Source organism: Lactuca saligna, chromosome 6 (genome assembly GCF_052625555.1).
Source record: "Lactuca saligna cultivar CGN05327 chromosome 6, ASM5262555v1, whole genome shotgun sequence".
In the NCBI taxonomy this organism is placed as follows: Eukaryota; Viridiplantae; Streptophyta; class Magnoliopsida; order Asterales; family Asteraceae; genus Lactuca; species Lactuca saligna.
The window spans coordinates 179,433,907-179,445,209 of NC_136422.1; the positions used below are offsets into that span (position 1 = coordinate 179,433,907).

The following is an 11,303-nucleotide window of genomic DNA, read 5'->3' on the forward strand; positions in this document are numbered from 1 at the left end:
ACGAACTTTCGATTTTGTCCATATTGAGTCACTAAACTTTATTTCGTTATCTATTTGCCACTAAACTATTGAAATTGTTCACATTTTACCCTTATGACCGGTAACAGCCGGTCATAAGGGTAAAATGTGAACAATTTCAATAGTTCAATGGCAAATAGATAACGAAAAAAAATTTAGTGACTAAATGTGAAAAAAGTCGAAAGTTCGTTACCCTTTCAAGTCATTATCCCTAAAAGATATTCTTCCATCACTTTGGCATGTATAAAAACAATATTGTGGGGTTTTGTACTTTTGTTTTCTTACAACCTTCTCAATGTTTCATTTCTCTTATATGTCATATCATCAAAATTTGAAATGTTTATTTCGGATTTATTGATTATTTTGATAAATAATAAAAAATAGATAATATACCACATATCTTCAATAACATATAACAATACATGATCAGTTGTGAATTGTGATCATCCATAAACATAAAAAACTTGTTATCATTTCCTATAACTTATCTTAAGTCCAAACAAATGAAATAATATATTAAAATCTACGTAAGAATTACACTCTACCTACAAAAATATCATCAAAACTTTCTAGTTTATCTTAAATCCAAATCCGTAGCAATATAAAACTTTATAATAAACGCAATTGATATGGATTCAGTAACTTAGAAAAAACCTTTTCCAAATTAGCAAAAAGGTTTTATATTGTAACAAAATTTACATCACAGTAAGCGTTTATTAGAGACTCTCATAGTTCTTCCATATCTGGGGACATGTTTAGATCGGGCAAAACAAATCCTTTTTCTTGTTTATCTTCTTTTTTAGGACTTTGATGAAAATTAATCTGTAGAAACAAACAAAAAAATGTGAGTAAACATTTCATTTTTTTTTATTTGTATATGAATTTTTGTAAAACGTAAAATAAAAAGGCGTAATTTATTAAATTTGGAAAATATAAAAAAAAGTTTTTGTTGCTTTTGAAGCTAGAAGTTTATAATAAACTCTTTAATTTGCATATACATTGAATTGACAAAATGAAAGGATAGAAAGAAAATTAAAAAGAAATTATATACCTTGAATTTCTTTAATTTTTGACTTGTGGCAATTTGTTTATTCATGGTTAGGCGCATCGACTCCAACTCCTGTTGATTAAAATAAAATTAATAAAAAAATGATTACAACAAACACCATAAAATATGGTAACCAATATCATATTACGCTTTTTCAAGTCGTATGATTCTTTTGGATTATTAATTGTTTCCCTAAATATAAACTACTTTTCGATAATTACAAAAATATCATTCAATTTTTTTTAAAAAAAAAATACAATGGAAATAATATTTATATTAACTTAAATTGTATCGAAATAAATCGACAAGACATGATATATGCTTTACCAACTAAAAAATAAAATGCAAATAATAATTAAAACGTTCATTGTTTAAATAATAAATAAAATCGAGGACATACCCTATTTAGATGTAGCTTTTCCTTCAAGAGAAAATCTTCTTCCTCTTTGAGTTCAGCGAATGACTACACGATTACAAAGATCTATCAATAAACTAAAAAAATTTATTCAAAAAATAGAATAATATTAAAATAAAATAAAACAACTAACCTTTCTTTTTTTAGATTTCTTGTAGCTTGATGTGGTTGCACCTTCATTTCCCAAACCACCCTGCATAAAAAAATCGATTATTCTCACTTTCTTTTTTTATACCACAACAATTCAATAGAAATTGCAATATATATATATATATATATATATATATATATATATATATATATATATATATATATATATATATATATAAAATAAGTCAATAAAAATGCTTTAGCCCCACTTGAAAAAATTGTTAAATTCTCGTGACTTTCATTAAAAAAACAATGCCCTTATTAAATGCTATGTTAGTCGGCAACCATTATTTGAATATTTGTATAAGATTAATAGCTTATTATATTAAGATCCATATATTTAAACTTTGATTTAGATATAAATTATGATTATTGAACATGATTTTTTTAGAAGGTGAACCAAATCCATTCATGGCATGATTTTGATTGTTTTTCAAGCTTTTTATGTCAAGACAAATGCCAATAAGAACTTGACATGTGGAAAAGAATAAAACCCAGAAAGTCAAACACAAACCAAAGCTACCCTACTCTTAGTCTTATCTTTCTTGTTATTTACATTTTTATCCTTTATTAATTACACTTTTACCCTTTATATATCAAAGTGAGAAATAGTTTGTTTTTTTAAATGTGAGTATCAAAGTCAAACAAAGCCTAATTTCCTTATGCACATTATAATTTATTAATAAAAATTAACCTAGATCCGGAAAATGTTAAAGTTTGACTCACCAAAATATCCGAATTGGCCAGAATCCAAACCCGAAAAGATACCCGATTTTGAAATTAAAATAAAATTGATTTTGAAATAAAAATAAAACATAAGAAAAAATAAATAAAATTGAAAAGAGTAAAGACAAAGAAACCAATTGGGAATATAAATCCACTGAAAAATAATTGCAAATTTTCAAATTAAAACAAAACAAGAAAAGTGGATATGATAAAAGACAAAAGTACCCTTAGCAAGTGAAGGTAGTGAATGGTCCCACTCTCTACACCTCACCACTTTTTGTCATCACAAACATGACGAACCTACCCCCAATAGGTGGATCCAATCAAAGAGACACTACAAGGGCAGTTTCGTCCATAAAAAAATTAGTAAACCGTGTTTCAGAAGTTTCCCGGATCTCTATGAGAATTTTCAGTTGAGAGTCGCCCCTAAATAACTCAAATATGTTCTGACAAAACTGTCCTATTCCAATATTACCCCTCAATGTTAACAAAACCATATACCTAAAAGACAAAAAAGATAAAACCGATGAGAAAAATTGAAACTTCTGGTACCCTTTTACTTTTCATGGTAATGAAAGCTGATTTTGAATAAGGAAAAGAGAAAAGTGGATGGGTATTTTAGTCAATTACAAGAGAATGAAAGAGGGTTAGAAACTCATGGCTACATTTTGTATTTTTGTAACATACAAAAGAATGTGAGTCTGATTTGACTTCGATCTATACATTCAGTCATTCAGATTAAAAATGGAATGACCAAAATGCCCTTGTGTTTGCTGACAGAAGGTGTTTTCGTCAAATTAAACAAAAAACCGAAAAGGTAGAAGAGAGTCGACATTTGAGTTCACAAAATAGGTGGATGAAGAAGGGTAAAAACGTAATATTAGTTTTACATTATATTTCTTTAAGAATGTTTTTTTATGTTAAAAAGTGAGGCAGATCGAATGACGTTGAAAGAGACACCGGTGCGACGGCCGGCGACCATAAAAATAGGATGTGACGCAGATCTACTCGACGGAAAACCCAGAAAAAGGTCGAAGTAATGTTGCGATTAGTAGATGATGTAAAGGGTAAATCGGTGAAGTCAATATTGTTCCCGCCGATTAAACGGAGAAGATCGGAAAAAGAGATTGAGAGATGAGAGATAAATATGAACAAATACAAACCTTGGTGGATCTACCGCCGGATGAGAGATCTGATGGGCGACTAGATTCATCGTAACCGTCGCTGGTGGAAGCACCGCCGCCGCTTCCGCCGCCGCCACTGCTCCAATACAAGGGCGTTGTAGGGCTACCACTTAGTTGTTCTTTCCTTAAACCACTGGCGTTAACGGCAGTGGTGATGGCGGAAGGTTTCGACCGTGACTTACGGTGGCCCCACCTAACCGTGGGTAACAACGGCGTGTTTATTGCTGATGAATCTAAAGATGAAGATTGTCTCATACGTATGAGAAGCTCCGCCACCATCGCATCGTTCGTCATCGCCGCCGTAACCCAGTGTTCTTTCATCATCTGAGCTGGTATTCGTTATCGTTAGTCGGCGTTACAGAAGGGATAAAGAAAGTGAAGAGCAGAGATTTAATGGGTGGAGATTAGAGAAAGAGGATGAGATGAAGAGGAGGGTGGAGGAGGAGGGGGTGGCGCAGGGAAAGGGGAAAGGATTATATAGGAAGCTGTGAATTGAATGACGGAAAGGATTGTGTGTTTTTGTGTGATATGTATTATATAAACTACTTTCTCAATCTTAAGTTTTAGTCCTTTGTATTTCATTTATTGAAATTCACACCTTGTGCTTGATATATTCTGTAATGAAGTTTGTAATTAGATTGTTTAGCATATAATAATCAAAACTTCAAAAGTACAACATGATTCATGTTAAAACATTGTAGCATAATGATGTCTTCTAATAATATTAAAAAGAGGTTTCTTCATATTCTATCTGAATAAAAGGACTTTATATTGTATTTCACCTATAAAAAAAAAAGTTAATTGCAAAAAAAATCATATAATAGCATAGATCGACCTGTTTAATTTTAATTTTCACATCTAATATTTGAAAATGCTAGGGAAAATTTTTAATTTTTAAAATTTTGTGCTTCGGACTATTTTTACATACACACACAAAAAAAAAATTCTATAAAGACCATTTTCAAAGTATAAAATAGTTTTGTATTATAGTTTTGATTTGCAAGAATATAAAAAAAATGTATATTTTATCTATGAAATTCTCTATAATATATGAAAATTATAGTTTTATTTCAAAAAATGTTATATTAAGTTTTTATATGGTATAAATCTTTGAATAATACCGTTATAACAAAATAAAAATAAATTAATTATATAAAATATTATTATTTTTAATGGAGTTTTCACCCAAAAATAAAATAAAATGAAGAAAAACAAAAACCCTTTACTAAGAGACCATAGCCCATGTTGCAGCCCATTCAGATTTCTCAACTCATTTAAGTGTTTCACCTATCAAGTATCAACTTACTATAAAAAATTCTAAGTTCTCATTTTCTATTATTTGTAAGTACCATTATTTGCCCTAACATTTCACGCTACCTTACTAAAATCTAACACATGACGCCCTAAACACCATTTCTAATGACATACATCTACTAAATAGTGTACCAATATTTCAACATCTTTTTTATATTTCACAAATTTATCTTTGTTTTCTTTTTAAATACATTCTAATGTTTATTTTACATAATTAAGCCAACATAAGTCCACCATAAATTCAAGGTCAACCACGTACACCATATAATATTGAATAAATACTTATAAATAAGTAAAATAGTTGATATACGAATGCCTATAATATATTCATTATACTTATATACTACATCACCGTCCATCTATCTTAAACCAATAGAAAAATATTTAAAGGACATCTTTAAATAACTTTATTCTTGGACCAAAAATGAGATCACGAGATCATGAAATTCTTTTCTTTCAAAATGATAATTTCTCTAAATAAAGTGGTTGGTAAGTGACATTTAGAAAGACCCCAAATGTATATCCTACTAAAAGAAAAGTCTGAAATGGTGTTTTTTTGTAGTTATATTTTGAAATTTCATAGTTACAACTAGATTAGCTAAATAAACATAAGGCTAGGGACTCCGTAGCTATATTCTTCATAGCTAAAACTAAGGGTAATAATCGTGTCGTGTTCGGATTGACAGGTTATAAAAGGTCAACCCGGACATGATCCATATAATTATTTGCGGCGTCTTGTTCAATCCTAATCCATATTAGTCAAAAACATGTAACCTGGCATAACTCGTTTAATAAAACGGGTTTGCATATTCGTTGATTAGATTCGGCTTTGTGGGTCAGAACGGGTTCGTGAGTCACGAGAAAAAAAATCTAAATATCACATATTTACTTATTAATCCTTACTCTCTTCTTTATTTAATAAATATTTTTTTAGTCTAATAAAATAAACGTGTTCATGAGTCAACTTGTGAAATTATTTGTAAACCCGAACACAACCCTATATAATAAAACTGGTTGGTGAGTTGCTGGATGCTGGGTCAAAAAACTCAAGCAAAACTCATTTATCTTCGTGTCAAATACTGTTGTCCATATATACCCATGGTTATGCTTAACCCCTAGAAACAATACATTTGTTGTCCTTAGACATTCATTCCCTTTTCACAAACATTTTAATGAGTTTAACTGGACTAAAATCTAAAAGATCTCATTTGGTTTAAACATTGTTCTTTTGTTACGATTTAAAAACAAGAAATCTTCATGCTAGCTAGTCAATATTCCAAGTACTAGTTCATAAAAATAAAAATGATACAATATAGTATGTTATTCTAACTCAATTCACCTTGATTATATTTAAAACTTTCTAATAGTTGAAGCAATATGCATTGTTTTTTACACTTCCATCTACATGTTTGACTGGTTGATGGTTTAAACCATATCTACCTTAATTCATTCATAGGGTTTTGGTTGTGCATAAAAAAATTGAAACTAAGTTTGGTGATGAAAAAAAGATTGATTGAGACCCTATTATGACTTATTTAGACGTAAACGATGTAACAAAGATCTCTCTTCATATCGAGTTAGACAAAAAAAGAAGTTAATGACATTCTTAAGATTAGCTGTTACTTGACCTTGGTGACTATTAAATATCAGATAATCACCATTAACAACTTTAACTCGAACATATTGCTTAATTTACAAATTGCAGGATATTATTTCTTCAGCCAATTATTATCAAGCTCATAACATGTTATGTACATTGGGGAAAACTTTTATGGATGTCGAGTATGGATATGCATACCAATTATAATCTAACACTCAAGAAAAATTTATTGTGGTAAAAACAAATGTCTTTATAAGTTCTCATGCTCATGCTTATGGTTGTTTATACCTAGGTATCATCCTATATGATTTTTAAAGTTATTTTCAATAACGAAAGATTCAATGGATATTATCACATTCTCATACACTGATACACAATGGTTTGAGATCGAGAGAAAAGTATCTAACACTTTGTTCATCCTTTCATGGTGACACAAACCTTTTGTCATTAACATCAATCTCAATTTTATTCGATAACAATGGTTCAATATCATGTTTTATCACGTCATTGTATTGCCAATGTGCATCAATTATCGAATGATACCTAAGGTGTCAAAGTGTAACTAAGGAAAGTCGGAGGGCGCAAAGCAAACGTTTTCGGCAAGTATCATATTTGATTCGATTTTATTTTTTTTTCGTTTGCTGGGAGTGCGTGTTGTTGGGTCCTACCTTTTACGTGGCTATTAGTTCCACTATTTTGTTTTGGACTTATGGTTTCTGTTAGCGATGATCCAATATATGCAAGTGTAGCATAAGGATTTATGCGGATTATTATAAATTAGAAGAAATATGAGGGTCATTTAAAAGACATCTTATTTCAGATCAGTAGACACAGTCATCACGTGCCATAGGCGCGTCACGTGCCAATGTGCCATGGACGTTTCTCGTGGTGGGGGTACTGGGGTATCCTTAATTCTTTTTATTTTTCTATTTGAAAAACCACCGCAAGACTGTTGGATCGAGTATCCGACTCGCTTTGAGCCCCACCCGTTTCATTGTTAGGCCGGTGTCATTCGGCTCAAAATATAGAAAAACATATCAAATTATGTAACTAGTTGCGACAGATTTGTGTGTTACGAAGGTTTATTAATAGAAAAAAAATATTAAGCTGTAAACATTAATCAATATTTAAACTAAACAAAATTATAAAAATAGTTGTTAAAATTATATAGTCATGTCTAAAAATGTTTGATGTTGCATGCTAGTCCAATTTTAAATATCTTATGCATTTTTCGACATTTTTGGTTTAAATACGTTAACTTTAACAACTTGACTGTTAACTTTTTTTAAATGATAATTTTATCTCATGAACCATTTATGGAACCAAACTGTAATGACCATTTTTATATATTTTCTTTTTCATTGTATTATTATTATTATATATTAATAAATATTAATTTCAATATATAATATTTATATACTTAATAAATATTAATTTATTTGTTTATTAATTTCTTTTTTATTGGATAAATTACTTTTTATTGGATTTTTATATATTAATAAATATTAATTTTAATATATAATATTTATTTATTCATAAATATTAGTTTATTGGATTATAAACTTCTTTTAACTTTTTTTTTTTGGATTATTTCTTTTTTATTGGACTATTAGATATTAACAGATATTATTTTTAATATAAAATAATTTTTATATTAAAAGATATTATTTTATTAGAATATATATATATATATATATATATATATATATATATAATTAAATGATTTAATGTGACATTATTATTTTTTCTAGCCATTTTAGTATTGTCATAACCGAACGTTTGATTCCTAACCCAGTTCATGTTGGCCGCTTGAATTGACGTTAGTACAGTCTCGTTATCCGATTCATAAGATTCGTAATTGTTTTATGAATTGATGCTAAGAGACACACATCGAATTGGTTGTGTGATTTGATTAACTTCGGTATAAACTAAAATTACTTGTTTTTATGCTTTCGAGCTTGTGAGTAGTATTGAATGTTATTGGAAACGTTCACACAAAACTTAGGCGATCTTATTGGGAATATATTTGAATAGATTTGGTGATGTAAAGGATATACGTTATAGTTATTATTTATATGCTCATTGTAGACAATCAATATTGTTTAAGCAAGAGTAAGTAATACAACCTAGACAAGCTGATTTGTCTTAATTTGTTTATTTAGTTAATATAAATATATGCTGATGATTCTGAAGACAAATATTGAAAATATATGGTATTGCTCTACCAAACACTAAAGTTCATATGTCGAAGACTGAAGATCAGATCCGATCTACCTTAGCTAATCAGAGATGGAACTAATCTATGAAGTTTTGGTAATGCTGAAGATCATCCCCTGATGACCAAAAGACACTGAATGCACTATCAACTAAAGGCACGAAGATACCATTCAATGATGATTGACCAATGTATCCATACATTGAAGTTTTTATACTGATGACACACTAATGATATGATACGTTGAAGACCTAATACATTGATGATTATGCACTATCTGCTGAAGCTGCTTGAGCTGAAGCTGAAGTTGATTAGTGAATGACTCCCTGATGCTGCCCTTAATCGGTGTATGTCGTGTTGGTGCTGATGTATGAATCTAGAGCATATCATAATTGTTTGGTGAAGAAGTATCATGAAGATCTGATCTAATTTGTTCCTTAAATACGAGATATACATTTATCATTGAAGACTTAATCCCTCCAAATCAAGGATTTGATTTAAATGGAAGATTTGGAGAATCTGCAAATTCTTATCTCCTAGGTTTAGATTAGTATTTATACTAGTCTCTCTCATTAGTTGAGAATTAATGATTTGTGTTGTATTAAGAGAGAGAGAGAGAGAGAGAGAGAGAGAGAGAGACTTTATGTAGAGAAATCCGAGAGTTCTTGGTGAGTTTTTAGAGAGGATTCAATATATCTATTAGTTCTAAATCATTGTACTCGTTCTCTTAGTGATAACATTTTTCTTAGTGAAAAACCCAACATATAAAATTAGTTTTTATTTGTTAAATATTTGTGTTATAATCCCGTGTTTTTATTAGATTCATACTCAATTGTTGAAGCCTGGGATCAACAACTGGTATTAGAGCAGGCTAGAACATCCGTTCTATGATCCGTTGAAGATACAGAAGTTCAAACTTTATTCATAAACTCGAAAATCAGAAGAAGAAGAAGAAGAAAAAGAAGAAGAAGAAGAAGAAGAAGAAATCTTAAACAATCATCCATATATGATGAATACTTTAGAAACAGTGAAGAGAGAGTATAATATTTTCTCTTATCTTTGGTTCTATATAATTGCATCAAGTATTTGTGGTCCTTATAATATCTCTCAGATGAGAGAACATTTTTTAAATGGAAGGATCAACAAAGATACAAAAGGTTTTTATGAAGAAGAAAATAAGAAAAGTTCAAAAAATAAAAAGGCAGTCGATACAAGTCATTTATCATGTTTTCCTGAACTGATGTATTATCTAAAGGCACTTCTATTTATTTTCTTTATGAATGAAGTAGATCTGAAAGACAAAGTCATTAATCAGAAACAAAAAGATATAAAAGTGTTGAAGAAGAATATGGTCAAAAGAAAGAGATACCATATCTGAAGGAGAAGATTAAAAAAATGTAACACCCGTTTTCCATAATGGATCATTAAGGAGTAAAAGCTTGGTTTTTAGGGAAAATTGGGTGACACGACGTGAACATAAGGAGGTCATGATGTGACGAGTAAAATGGGAAATGGGTATCCGGGAAGCATGTCACGACATGACATGAGTATGCTGATGTCGTAAGGATGGTTGCAGCCCAAACTCATGATCATTTAGAGTTTCCTTCATATTTAAGCCATTAAAATCGGATTTAGAGTTTCATTTCCAACCTCCATCACCTCTCTTCACCCCTAAAAAACCCTAATCTTCCATTATTGATCCTTGAGCTCCATTTTTGGTGATTTGAAGACTTAAAGAAGAAGAGAGGGCATGTGGTGTATCATTTCAGCTTGCAAGCCACTTGATCATCATCTTGGGTTGCATTAGGACTCTTGTAAGTCCTCAAGTTCCTGCCTTTTTAGCTTAAGCTTATTAGATCTAATGTTTGGTTAGTTTTTCTCATCAATTATGGACATTTGAGTGTTGGGATCTCATAAAATTGGCAACTTTATGAGTTCTTAAGACCCCTTTGATATCCTTTGTCCTAGATCTGGAATATTAGTAAATTTTAGGTTTCATGCATGGGATTTGATCTCATTTCCCTTCATTTTGACCTAGCTTGTGGTTAGGACATGCATGTCCAAAAAGCTATGATTTTTATGGTATTATGAGATAGAGAAGTCATTTTGGAAGGTTTGGTTGCATGGATTAAAGGATTAAGAACTTAAGGCACCAAAGGGCTTCTAGCCCAGTGGTATCCGGTGTTGCCCTCCCTCCTTGAGGTTGAGGTTCAAGTTCCGTTGTGGACATAGGTGGATTTAATGAGTAGTTTAGGAGTAGGTTAGATTTTCCGTTTAAAAAAAAGAACTTAAGGCATTAATATGTCTAGAGCATTCCTCATACGTGACACTTTGGTTACCACATCGTGACGAGGGTCTGATCCACGATTGTTTTGTCTTCATTATGCCACGACGTGACCAATGGGTAGTCACGACGTGTCTTCATTTTGTCTTCATTATGCCACAATGTGTTGACTTTGACTTGACCTTTGACTTTTTGACAAGTTTGACTTTAGGTCAAACTTAGGGTTTTGGGCTGTTGATTGAGGTTTGGTACTTGTTTGCTGTATATGTGACCTGTAGAGCTGGTTATCGGACCTATGATCAGTACTATTATCTTCTAGACTGCGAGATGAGTTTTCTGACTATACTTG

At 30.6% G+C, this 11,303-nt stretch overlaps 1 protein-coding gene across 1 annotated transcript; it reads right to left on the reverse strand.

Annotated features, from left to right (window-relative positions):
- Positions 1 to 464: 464 nt before the first annotated feature.
- Positions 465 to 4,062, reverse strand: LOC145001691 (uncharacterized). Its single transcript, XM_078961037.1, has 5 exons — positions 3,521 to 4,062; positions 1,615 to 1,674; positions 1,467 to 1,529; positions 1,070 to 1,138; positions 465 to 840 (listed from the first exon to the last, which is right to left on the reverse strand). Exons 1-5 carry the CDS (start codon positions 3,863 to 3,865, stop codon positions 745 to 747), a joined length of 633 nt encoding a protein of 210 aa, XP_078817163.1. The 5' UTR covers positions 3,866 to 4,062; the 3' UTR covers positions 465 to 744.
- Positions 4,063 to 11,303: the final 7,241 nt, after the last annotated feature.